We start from the raw sequence: 13,975 nt of genomic DNA, 5'->3' as shown, positions 1-13,975 counted from the left end.
GTGGCACTGTCACTGGTCTAGCAATCCAGAAACTCAGCAAAATATTCAGGAGGCATGGATTGCTTCCGACCTGGACAGATGGTGAAATTTGAATTCAGTATAAATCTGGAATGAAAAACTAGCCTAACAATGGCTATATAATCATTGTCAATTATCATGAAAATGCATATGCTTAATTAATACCATCCTTATTTGGTCTGGTCTACATGTAACCTCAGAAGCCCACAACGTGGCTGACTCTTAACTACCTAATTAATATTGGGATGAACATTAAATGCTGGACTAGTCAGCAATGTTCACATCCGATGTGTGAATTAAAATATGATCAAAACATAACTTTTTGCAGAGCATAATAATTGTATTAAATTTATTTGTCACCAGTTTGTCAACCCCAGACCCAATCTTAAATGAAGGGTTACTAACTTGAGTATTTCTGAAATATTATCTCCAAGAGATTTCAGAAGAACCCTAAACTGTTTACATTGAGACCTTTGAGATGTTTGTGATTGATGACTTCAGAGTGTTCAAACCAATGAGGTTTCAGCTGAAGAGTGTAGCCCTTTGACTATCCTCAGAGCAGCTTGACCCAGCTTACTCTCTACAACTTTGACAGGCATTAGTAGATAGGGTAGCTAGGGTACAAATGTTCTGGAAGATGGCATAAACTACTCCCAGACCATGACTCCACTTTCAACATCAAGCGACTGTGTCCATGACCATCACTAACCTGATCTCACTTGGGGATCTACCACCACCCACCAGCCCCTCCGCCCCCCCCACCATCCCCCACAACAGCCTACCACTTTACAGGCCCCAAACCCACACAGCCGGCTTTTACCTTCCTCTGAAAAATCCACAAACAGGACTGCTTGGGTAGACCTATTGTTGCAGTTTGTCCATGCACCAGGGAATTAATCTTTTCCTATCATGACTCAACTTTTTCCCCCTTGTCTAGTCTCTTCCCACTTACATCCATGATTCTTCAGATGCTTCACAGCAGTTTCCAATGTTCCAGTTGCCTAACTTACCTAACTGTCACTGAGGCTGAAGGTTGTAAGCTGCACAGCACATCTAAGTGATAGTTTGAAATCACCTACTATTTGATGCACTGATCCCTTTAAAGAGGTGGAGAGAATTCACATGGCAACCATTTGACCTTCCACTAAAACTCCAAAGGTTGGTAACATTGTTTCCTGTTATGAGGACCCCATTGTCCTGCCACACACTCCAAAGTAGATTACAATGTGGTGATGGTATTTGACATAATAATGTTGACATAGATAATGCCACCATATTTTCAACAATTGCTCTATAACATTTTGGCATACCTTTCAGTAACTTGCACAACTTCTTGTGTGAAGCACCTTTCGTAGTTAGTCTCCAAACGGAATGCAGTGAATCAAGAAGCCCACTCACCACCACCTACCCAAGGGGAACTAGAGATGGATAATAAATGCTGGCCCAGCTAGTGATACCCACATCCCATGAGAGACTAAAAAATGCCTATATCTCTATACACCTCAGCAATGTTAGAAGAACTTTGCCCCTGGCAAGCTCTCATTTGAAATTTCCATTCTCTCACTCATAATAATGATGTAACACATGCAGACACTGGTTGTTATTCTTTAACCCACCCAGGGTGCCAATCTCTGTGATGGTGCTCAGGAATGATGCAGTGCATCATAGTACCTCCATAGAAGGATTTTTTCCTTCTGAGTTAAATTCATATGGAGGTCCCTGTTGTTGTGAAGGACCTAGTGGAAAGAGAAAATGTACAAAAATTAGATTGACACTGATAAGCTGAGCAATAGTAGGCACCGACATGGGCCCCAGATATACCTGCCTCTTTGTCAGGTACATGGAACAGTCCATCTTCCGCAGTTACTCCGGCACCATTCCCTACCTTTCCTCTGCTACTTCGATGACTGTGTTGGCACCGTCTTGTGCTCCCACAAGGAGACTGAACTGTTAATCAATTTCAAGAACACCTCCCATCCTGACCTCAAGTCACTTGGGCCATTTCAGACACCTCCCTCCCCTTCTTGGACCTCACCATCTCTGTTTCCGACGACTGACTCAACACCGACATCTACTTCAAACCCACCGACTTCCACAGCTACCTTGAGTACACCTCCTCCCATCCCCTCTCCTGTAAAAATACTATCCCTTACTGCCAATTCCTCCGCCTCTGCCGCATCTGTTCCCAGGAGAATCAATTCCACTCCAGAACATCCCAGGTGGCTTCGTACTTCAAGGACTGCAATTTCCCCTCCCATGGTCAACAATGCCCTCTAGCACATCTCCTCTGCTTCCCGCACTTCCGCCCTTGAACACCACCCCTCCAACCACAATAAGGATAGAACCCTCTTGTGCTCACCTTACCCCACCAATCTCCAGAAATAATGCATCATCCTCTGTCATTTCTGCCACCTAGAGTCAGACCCCATCACCAGATATATATAGCATTCCCCACTCCATTCAGTATTCCACAGAGACCATTCCCTCCGGAACTCCCTCATTATGTCCACACCTCCACCAACTCATCCTCCACTCCTGGCACTGCAAAAGGCGTAAAACCTGTGCCCACCCCTTTCCCCTCACCTCCATCTGAGCCACTAAAGGATCCTTCAACATTTTCCTGCCCCTCCAATCACCTCATCTACTGTGTCCATTGCTTTCATTGTGGTCTCCTCTACATTGGGGAGACAGGATGTCAACTTGTGGAATGTTTCAGAGAACATCTCTGGGACACACTCACTAAACAACCCCACCAATCAGTGGCTGACCACTTCACTCCCACTCCCACTTCGCCAAGGACATACAAGTCCTGGGCCTCCTCCACTGCCAAATCCTCGCCACCCGATGACTGGAGGAAGAACACCTCATCTTCTGCCTTGGGACCCTCCAAACACAAGGAATCAAGGAATTTGTGTTGCAGATGTTTCATCCCCTGTCTAGGTGACATCCTCAGTGCTTGGGAGCCTCCTGTGAAGCGCTTCTGTGATCTTTCCTCCGGCATTTGTAGTGGTTTGAATCTGCTGCTTCCGGTTGTCAGTTCCAGCTGTCCGTTGCAGTGGCCAGTATATTGGGTCCAGGTCGATGTGCTTATTGATTGAATCTGTGGATGAATGCCATGCCTCTAGGAATTCCCTGGCTGTTCTCTGTTTAGCTTGTCCTATAATAGTAGTGTTGTCCCAGTCGAATTCATGTTGCTCGTAATCTGTGTGTGTGGCTACTAATGATAACTAAGGATACACACACGCAGATGACAAGCAACAAGATTCCTTACCAGCCTAAAACCCATTCCAGGTTCAAATCAAAGACTTACTCTCAGATCTACTTCAATATAACTCTGTAATACACCAGTAGGAATTAGCCAGAACAGCTCCAGCTGGTTCATGCTTTGATTTCTCTGTTGGATACCACTTGCCTTAATTTGAGGTCGATCGCAAGGAGCCCAGCTGTGAATGGGCAGTCATTCTGAGGTGAGGCATGGTGATAAATGCATATTGTAATTCACTCTGTGCAGTAGATGAGTATCAAAATGCGAAGCAGTACTGAGTCCCATGTTCCTAGTGCTCTTCACACTAGCTTATTCTAGTGTTCTAGATTATTTAAATAGCACATGCAAAATTATTATTGTAGTTTATGTGTAAAAGTATACATAATCAGTTTATTTGAAATGCAGTACTAGTTATATTTTTTAATTAAGCTGTGCTTTTATCCTAAGATTCTAAACTATTAAAATAATGGAAATAAAGGATATATTTGATGTACTTGGTATGATTTAAAATGAAGGAAAGCACATTTGTATCGTTTTGTGGTTTATGCAAATTACGCTATTAAAAATCTAAGATATGGGCCAATTTATGATGTTGGTCTTGGACACTGGTTTAAGCACATGCTAAATTCCATTCATGCTACTGATATGAAGGAATTAATAATGTTTTTAAATTTTGAAATAGTTGCTTCATCGCTATGCCCAGCTCAGTCCTATTATTGCAGCAAAGAACACTGGTAGAATTTTAATTTTGTTCCTCAGTAATGCACATTTCAATTCTTATAGTAGCAATTTGCTGTGCTACTTAGACCAAATCTTTGGTTAGACTCCACAGTCACTTGTCAGGAACACTAACATGGCTGCATTAGTTCTGTTTACATGGCAAATGGACTCAGTACTCAAATCAACTGCATTTAGGTTAACTCAATACATTCTGCTTTGATCCCCTGCTCATTGGGGAATTCTTTGAAAGGGCAGAATGAATATTTGAAATGGTATCTGTAAACAATATATGGAATGGACTGTGATAATCACAAATTTCTTTCTGTTGTTGTCCAAGATTTTAACTCAATTCAACCAGTGGGGGCAATTTTTACATGTGTTGTGAGAACTTTAGCTTGACATTGCCAACAAAAATTGGTATCAGTCATTACGCAACCAGCTGTCATGAGTAAAGCAGTAAAAATTTCAAAATACACATTCATGTCAAGAACATGCTGACAAACATCAGATTTTATGTGTATTTTAACATTACCAGAAAATCTTTCTATCACGCCAACCAGATAGGTTACAATCTCACCTAGCTATTGTTAACGAGCAATGGTTATATAAAGAGGAGTTCATCAGAAGACTTTGTGCAATAAGCAAATTAATCAATTTAAACTTCAAAGACTATATAAATCATGTTATACTGTGATTCGTGTGATTATATAATTTCATCATAAAAAGGAAGTTCTGAGAAATGTTCAAAGCTATTTTCCTTCTCTCTTTTTTTTAGCCCATATTTATGTTTTACTTTGTGTATTAGCTTTCATTAGTTATATGGCATCTAATATGATATAGTTCAGTGCCATAGATTCAAATTGTGAAGCAAATAATACTTTTATTTCTCCAGATTACATTTTCCTGATGGTAGCAACTGCAGTGCCTGAATTCTGAGTGAGTAATAAAACAGTTTTGCTGCTGGCATTTAACATCGAAGGTAATGATGTACTAAAAGGGCAGAGAAGAGTAATTGCAGATTTATGTACCATGTTCACATTTTTTTCCAAAACCAGCAGAATTTTCCAAGCTGCCCCGATTTTTTTAAAAGGCATTTTTCCTCTTAATATTTTACATACTGGCAGGATCTTCTGCATCCTCTGGCTTTGAACTTGGAGGTGGATATCAACTCAGATCAAGAGGGCCTGTCACAATGCAACAATTAAAACCGCCAGCTTGTCACTTTCTGACTATAGGGAGTTGTCCCTCAATATACCCCATGGGGACAGAGAAGTGGCAATTGACAGTCACCATCTGCCTTTGCTGCTGACCTCCCTACACCCTTCTCCAAGCACTCCACACCCCATGAAACCCTGTTGTCCAAATGCCTTTGTCCTGGGTCACTCCATAATACTGGGACTTCAGTGCCTGTCCTTCCAGCAAAAGTCACAGCCTCTGCAATGGCACTGTTGAGCAAAGGAGCTACCATCCTCTGATTGGCAAAACTTCAAACTTGATGCTTGATTCCTGGAAAAGACCCACTAATAGCCTCAGCATAGCCTAATAGGCTTGAGATTGGTGGGCCTTCTTGAAACAACGCAACATAGTTCTCTCACTGGCTCCAGCCCACAGATAAGACCAGCAAGCCTCAATAAGGTTTCACTTATAGATGTGAGCAGTATGTTCAAAAGAAAAGGTGATCCAGAAATCGAAACCTAGCCATCATTTCCACTTCCAACAAAATATTGTCTGTCAATCTTTCAGTAATTTGCCAGTATAAGATATATATTGCTGGACTAAATTAAATTAAATTAAATTGCGGACAAATTATCGTAAATAGTCACATAAACCTGAATTCTCTTGTGTTTAGCGCTGGAAATGTGTTGCTGGAAAAGCGCAGCAGGTCAGGCAGCATCCAGGGAACAGGAGAATCGACATTTCGGGCATAAGCCCTTCTTCATTCCTGAATGAAGAAGGGCTTATGCCCGAAACGTCGATTCTCCTGTTCCCTGGATGCTGCCTGACCTGCTGCGCTTTTCCAGCAACACATTTCCAGCTCTGATCTCCAGCATCTGCAGACCTCACTTTCTTCTCTTGTGTTTAGGCAGTTGAAGAATTAAATAACTGAGTTATTTAGAATAATTAAGGGATTTCACAGTGAGAAGATTTTCTATCCAATATTCAGCTCTGTTCTGGGCATAGGAATGTTGAAGAGAGTCAGATGTTTTATTTCGTAAGTTCAAGAGAAGGAGACGCTGTTAAAATCTGGTTCACAGAAACAATAAAATATCTGTTACTGTCTCCAAAAGTATACAATTGTTAATAAGATGTATCCAAATTGTACCACTCTTGACAAAAGGTGAGCCTTATCATAGGAAACTTCTATTACTCCTATAAAAATATCTTGTTTCATTCTTGAACCTGTCAATTTAAATTTGTATCAAAAGTATCCAAAGAAGATAAACAGCTTCACCTCAGAGCAGAGTAATATGTGGTGAATTAGAATAATACTCATATCATAATAAATCAATATAATATATAACTCGCTGTGAACAATGGCACAAAACATTTGGTTGTGTCTTGTGAAATGATCAAGCTACAGATTTAGAGAACGATGACTTTTAAGTTGTCAATTGCCTATGATCCTTTAGCTTTTCCCACAAGAAATCTATTTTAATAATTAGAACATTTTGCTAACTTTGTTTAAGAAATATAATGAAGCACAGAGATGTGCTCTAGAGTTGTGTTTGACTTCATAGTTTAACCCCAGTCTCTGGAGATGGCAATTCACAAGGGTAGCTGTTTTTCTGGCTCGCTCTGTCTGGGGTGTAATCTGATCATGGCCCATGCAAGGGGAGAATTTAACTGCAGTGAATTTCAGATATCATCAAGGCAGTTTGATCTATTGTGAAGCCAGATAATGCTGTTGCAAGCTTTAGAGGTTTGCTGGAACAATTTCTTTCCTTCACCTCAAAATTAATCTGTGCCCTCTAGTTCTGGATAACTCTGCCCCGGGGAGGAGACTTTGTCTGTTTATCCTATTCTTGCCCCTCATGACTTTATGGGCCTCTGTGGGGTCGCCCCTCAGCCTCCGACACTCCAGGGAAAAGAGTCCCATCTTATTCAAGCTCTCCCTATGGCTCGGGCCCTCCAATCCTGGCAACATCCTTGTGGATCTTTTCTGGGCCCTGTCAAATTTCACAACATCCTCCCAATGGGAAGGAGACCAGAATTGCTTTAAAAGGAACTGTTCACGTTTTAGTACTATCTCCTTGATGCCTCAATCTGATGTCCCTATGAAATAAATTATGCCACCTAATGTGTTTCTTAGTTATTTCGTTTGAACAGCATTAACTGATATGGCTGCAACTAATATTATGACAAGTATTTTTTTGTTACTGCATTTGAATAAGTGAAATTAACTGACCTTTATAGGACATCGATAGTCACAGGTGAAGTGCTGGAAGACTGGAGGTTGGTTAATGTGGTGCCACTGTTTAAGAAGGGTGGTAAGGTCAAGCCAGGGAACTATAGACCGGTGAGCCTGATGTGGGCAAGTTGTTGGAGGGAATCCTGAGGGACAGGATATATATGTATTTGGAAAGGCAAGGACTGATTAGGTTTAGTCAATGTGGCTTTGTGTGTGGGAAATCATGACTCACAAACTTAATTGAGTTTTTTGAGGACGTAACAAAGAGGATTGATGAGGGCAGAGCAGTAGACGTGATCTATATGGACTTCAGTAAGGCGTTTGACAAGGTTCCCCATGGGAGACTGATGAGCAAGGTTAGCTCTCACGGAATACAGGGAGAACTAGCCATTTGGATACAGAACTGGCTCAAAGGTAGAAGACAGAGGGTGGTGGTGGAGGGTTGTTTTTCAGACTGGAGGCCTGTGACCAGTAGAGTGCCACAAGGATCAGTGCTGGGTCCTCTACTTTTTGTTATTTACATAAATGATTTCGATGTGAGCATAAGAGGTACAGATAGTAAGTTTGCAGATGACACCAAAATTGGAGGTGAAGTGGATAGCGAAGAGGGGTACCTCAGATTACAACAGGATCTGGACCAGATGGGCCAATGGGCTGAGAAGTGGCAGATGGAGTTTAATTCAGAAAAATGCGAGGTGCTGCAGTTTGGGAAAGCAAATCTTAGCAGGACTTATACGCTTCATGATAAGGTCCAAGGGAGTGTTGCTGAACAAAGAGACCTTGGAGTGCAGGTTCATAGCTCCTTGAAAGTGGAGTTGCAGGTAGATAGGACAGTGAAGAAGGCATTTGGTATGCTTTCCTTTATTGGTCAGAGTATTGAGTACAGGAGTTGGGAGGTCATGTTGCGGCTGTACAGGACGTTGGTTAGGCCACTGTTGGAATATTGCATGCAATTATGGTCTCCTTCCTATCGGAAAGATGTTGTGAAACTTGAAAGAGTTCAGAAAAGATTTATAAGCATGTTGCCGGGGTTGGAGGATTTGAACTATAAGGAGAGGCTTAACAGGCTGGGGCTGTTATCCCTGGAGTGTTGGAGGCTGAGGGGTGACTTTATAGAGGTTTACAAAATTATGAGGGGCATAGATAGGGTAAATAGGCAAAGTCTTTTCACTGGGGTCGGGGAGTTCACAACTAGAGGGCATAGGTTTAGGGTGAGAGGGGAAAGTTAAAAAAAAGACCTATGGGGCAACTTTTTCACACAGAGAGCGGTATGTGTGTGGAATGAGCTGCCAGCGGAAGTGGTGGAAGCTGGTACAATTGCAACATTTAAGAGGCATTTGGATAGGTATATGAATAGGAAGGGATTGGATGGATATGGGCCAGGTGCTGGCAGGTGGGACTAGATTGGGTTGGGATATCTGGTCGGAATGAACATGTTGGACCGAAGGGTCTGTTTCCATGCTGTACATCTCTATGACTCTATGATTCTATCTACCTGTGTGTTCAATAAATTACTTCAAATGAGCCTCATGTTAACAAGTCAGTCAGAATTATGTTTACATACATGGGACAGGCATGTTACAGGCATGTTCCTAATCTTACATTGTTGTGGAGGACATACAGTCATAGAGTCATAGAGATGTACAGCATGGAAACAAGCCCTTCGGTCCAACACGTCCATGCTGACCAGATATCCTAAACTAATCTAGTCCTAATTGCCAGAACTTAGCCCATATCTCTCCAAACCCTTCTATTTATATACCCATTCAGATGCCTTTTAAATGTTGTAATTGTATCAGCCTCCACCACTTCCTCTGGTAGATCATTCCAAATACACATTACCCTCTGTGTGAAAACGTTGCCCTTTAGGTCCCTTTTAATTTTTCCCCTCACCCTAAACCTATGCCTCTAGTTCTGGACTTGCCCACCCCAGGGAAAATATCTTATCTATTTATCCTATCCATGTTTCCATAATTTTGTAAACCTCTATAAGTCACCCCTCAGCCTGTGACACTCCAGGGAAAACAGCTCCAGCCTATTCAGCCTCTTCCTATAGCTCAAAGCCTCCAACCCTGGCAACATCTTTGTAAATCTTTTCTGAACCCTTTCAAGGCCTTATTGAGTTGAAGAAAGTCGGGTGTCATAGTAATGGAGGCTCTGTCACGGAGCCAGAAGCTCTGGATTTGAGTCCCATTTCAGTACTTGATGATCAAAGAAGATATGTTCATGATTCAGACAAACAGGGTAAATATCAACTTGTAAGTCCTCCCCAAAAATACCAATTCCAGCTGGTAATAATGGAGAAGATTCCTGATCTGTCATGCAATGGCAAAAACAATTGATGGCTATGCCATCACTGTCCATAATTCTGATCTAAAAATGCATCATGCTACAATAATTCTTTGGGGAGCAGATTGGCTCAGTCAGCTTGATCTGTGTGACTGGTGCCAACAGCACAGGGTATCACCTCCATGCCAGTTGGGCTGTATTTGGGACCTGTCTCCTTACCTTATCCATGGTGAAGATCGCCACACTATAGATTCAGCCTATTTTTGGACAGACAACTAAATAAGAGAAATGACCTTTACTGGGCTAAAATAATATTCATCAAGTGATATACAGTGCTTGTTACGCATTTTTAAAGAGTCATTTAAGGTAGTGAACTCCTGGCTAACTATTTATCAAAAACAGTAAAAGCAAAGTTCTGTGAATGGTGGACATCAGAAATAAATCTGAAAAAAAAATAGCAAGTGTTGGGGATTCTCAGTAGCTCTTGGAGCATGTGTGGAGAAAGAAACAGAGCTTAAGGCAGCACAGTGGCTCAATGGTTCGCAATACTGCCTCAGTGCCAGTGATCTGGATTCAATTCCAGCCCTGGGCAACTGTCCATGTGGAGTTTGCACATTCTCACTGCATCTGCATGGGTTTCCTCCGGGTGTACTGATTCCTTCCCACAGTCCAAAGATGTGCAGGTTAGGAGAATTGGCCATGCTAAATTGCCCATAATATCCAAAGATATGCAGGCTAGGTGGGTTAGCCATGGGAAATGCAGGATTACAGGGAGAAGATAGGGAGGTGGGATACTCTTTGGAGGATCTGTGTCAACTTGATGGGCTGAATGACCTGCTTTCACACTATAGGGATTCTCATGTTTCAAGTCCAATATGGCTCTTCTTCAGAACATAAAAAGGTATATTAGACTCAAACATTAACACTACTTCTCTCTCCTCAGTTGCTGCCAGACCTGCGGCATATCTCTGGCACTATTTGATTTCCTTTTTAAAGTGTTGAGTTTTGTTCTCACAATTCAAGCAACTTCAGAGCTGAGGAGCCCAAGATTTCTCACTATTTGATCACTGAACTACTGACAAACACTTTCAGATCATGCACATAACAAAAACTGCATAAATCAAAATAAATGGCTTTCCACGCTGTCACAATGTCCAAACAATGCCTTCAATTGCTCTAGCATAACGGTTTCAATTCCCATTTCAACTATTTTGAGATCTCGATATATTACATTGCAAATTTAGTAGTACATTCTTGGTTGTATTGTGTCATACACACTTGCCCACAAAAACATGGCTTGTGTTGTACTGTATTTGCCGAAGGATTTTTACAGTAAGCAGACAGATTTACATCCATTAAAACTGGCTGAAGGTTAATTAAAGGTCCCAACCAATGTTAATTCATTGTAACACCCAATCACCAAAAATATTGCAGTATTTATCATCCTGATTACCTTACTGGGGGATCAGTGCATGTTAATTGCTTATGAAAAAAACTAGCAAATAAATCTTAAAAACTAAGGAATTATTGATAGTCCTTTGAAGCTCAGCAGTAACTTCCATGCATGGAATATCACACCAGTGATTGCACATGTTATTGTTCCATCACAAAGCATATTAGACATGAATGACATTGTTGAGTGTAAATTATCAAGTGTTCTTCAGCAATAGAATAAATGAAAAATCTTATTAACTAGTTTGATATTCAAAACTATGAAATGGTGAATTAATGATGAAAGCAATTCCAGAGCCACAGTCCAGTAGGTTTCAAATGCCACTGGCAGCCAACGGAATAGAAAAATTGGGTTGCATTTAGAACAGGTGGCCAATTTCCTATCACCTTTTTTTTCACCCTTGCTAAAGTTGAATTTGATCCTCTCAAAGATTTAATCATCATTTTCCACCAACATGTAATGTCACTTGCCCTTCATTGACAATTTTTGCTCAAGCTGTTAAACAAAGCATCGAGAAACTGCAGACTGCTCTATTTTATAGGAGATGAGTTTGACAGGATTGGTACAGAAGCATATTACCTGCTGTTCAGTGAAGACAGAAATAATTGCTATGGTCATTATGTCTACTAACTAATGCATTCAATAAGAATTCATTTATGATTTTGCAAACACATAGTAACCAGAGGAAATCTTTCCTCACAGAATGGTTTCAAAAACACATCTGAGTGAAGAAGCAGAGTAGTAAAGAACACAAATAGGAACAAATTATCAGCAAATAGTTTATACCATTATTCCTTAATGGTGCATAAAACACAGATGCTGAGATATTATTCCAGTTACGTAATGTTTATATATGCAATATATAATTGAGCATAGTGAAAATTACAATGAAGTCCGTAGAGTGAAGCAGAATTTTGCAATGTTCATGGACAATGTACAATTTTTAGCTTTTCCTATGTACTGCAGTTCATATTGCTCTAAGTCTGGTTCAAACCTCTAGATAATTCATTTTGGTTATCAACCATTTCACTGGAACTAACAACAAGAAACAGACTTTTATTATTTTGCTCTAGTTGTCAGGTTTTCCCAGTTGCCTAATACCCTGGTGGAAATTCTGAAACAGAATCTTGGCAATTTTAGCAGCTATAAACTTCTTTCTGCATTCTCATTAATCACTTCTCTGCCAACTGGTATCTTACCTGCAGATGTAATTTGTCTTGCAGGTATCAGCCAAAGACAAGCAATTTGGCTTTTCATCATCCTGGTAAGAGCAAATAGGCACAATCATCTGTCGTCGTCGTTCTATGCAAGCCATATCCCGACAGGAACAGAACAGCATGCCATAGGTGTATTTTGCAGGAACACGGTCAAAGAATTGTCGCAGGGCTCTGTGGCACTTTCTTCGGTTGCAGATCTCTGATGCAGAAACACGGGCTGTGCAGGGCGAGATGTACATCGATCGGAATTTTTTGCAGTTATCATTCAGGTTGCAAGCTTTGGCACCATCCAAACAACTGTTTCCCTTTGAACCTATGCGTTCTGCACCTGATACAAAAGAAATTGCATATCACAGATATTGTAATAACTTCTTTATAATGATGTTCCCTTACATGTTTGGGATGCTACTTACCTATAAGGAAAATAGCTTTCAATACTTTATAATGAAATTTGATTAAACCTTGGGTTGTAATGAAGACTGTATGATCACTATAGAGGTAAACACACAATATTAATCTTTGGAATGAAATCTTTGATGAGTATTTAAGAGTAATTTCAAAACATTTTGAAAGTACTTTCAGTGTTCAAGTCTTCTTCCTGTCTAATTGTTTCCTCTTGTTGCCACTGGCCCAATTGCATCTGTCCACTCAGGTGTAATGATTTACTTGAGAAGTACAGCTCCAAAAAAAACAGATTAAATAAAGTCAATTTAACTTGCTGTCCACATAATTGGATGTCTACCTAAAAATCAGCAAGAGAACTTGAAAAAAAATGATTTGGTTGATTGGGTGCATTGTCAGGATGCTATAAAATAAGTGTGTGAAGGATGACCATTATATTGGCATCAGGAACAATTTACCCAAAGCTTAGAAATCTTTTGTAAGTTTTTCATCTCTTAAAGCGTCGCACATTTAAACAAAATTCTTGCCATTACTTGCCATTTTCGAAAGCTTGAAATTTAACTTGAAGATCAGTAGCCTATTTAAAGATAGTTAATGTTCTTAGTGGTATTGGAAGCAGGGTCAGTAATAACTTTCAAAAGAGCCTAGAAAGAGAAAAGTGATCAGGCAATAGGAGAAGATCGGGCAATAGCGGAAGAATCAGGATTAATTGGAAAACTCCTCTGTCCTGTATGATTCCATGATGACTCCTGAAGTCACACCATTTGAACAGCAGAATAAGCAATAATTTTAGTTTGCTCTGGCTTTTTGTGGTACTTAGATTAGGACACTATGCCCAGTCAGTGCAATGTCCCAGTCACCAACAGGACTAATATTTGATCCTGAAACCTTGCAATTTAAAAATTGTGAGACGATTGTTGATTCTTCTGGTTAAGATAGATTTTGTGATTTTGTGTTCTTGAGCTTTGTGTGATAGGATTACATGTCTGGAATTGACAAAGAAGGTCAGTTGGCGTTACAGTAGTTTGCATCTGTTAAAACTAGTGGTTGTCAGCACAGGGACAATGAGCTGATCAGCAGTTCCTCTGCTGTTCCATTTTGTGATTCTAATAAATGACTGGTTAATATATTTAGGATGAGGTTGCCTAAAACAAAATTGGGAATAGTATAGGGTTTTATCTTGTTTGAGATTAAATACTTGT

The 13,975-nt window shown here is 40.5% G+C and overlaps 1 protein-coding gene across 1 annotated transcript in view; it reads right to left on the bottom strand.

Annotated features, from left to right (window-relative positions):
• Nucleotides 1–13,975, bottom strand: part of LOC122561217 (GDNF family receptor alpha-1-like) — a 204,058-nt gene that overhangs the window by 19,505 nt on the left and 170,578 nt on the right. The window contains exon 4 of the mRNA XM_043712814.2: nucleotides 12,354–12,699. Within this exon, the coding sequence (XP_043568749.1) occupies nucleotides 12,354–12,699 (346 nt within the window). The remainder of the gene's footprint in view (nucleotides 1–12,353; nucleotides 12,700–13,975) is intronic.

The sequence above is a fragment of the Chiloscyllium plagiosum genome, unplaced genomic scaffold (assembly GCF_037043375.1).
Source record: "Chiloscyllium plagiosum isolate Xiang-an unplaced genomic scaffold, Cpla_swu_hap1 HiC_scaffold_22, whole genome shotgun sequence".
NCBI lineage: Eukaryota > Metazoa > Chordata > Chondrichthyes > Orectolobiformes > Hemiscylliidae > Chiloscyllium > Chiloscyllium plagiosum.
Note: the sequence above shows the minus strand (reverse complement) of the source record. Positions and strands in the feature narration are given on the sequence as shown.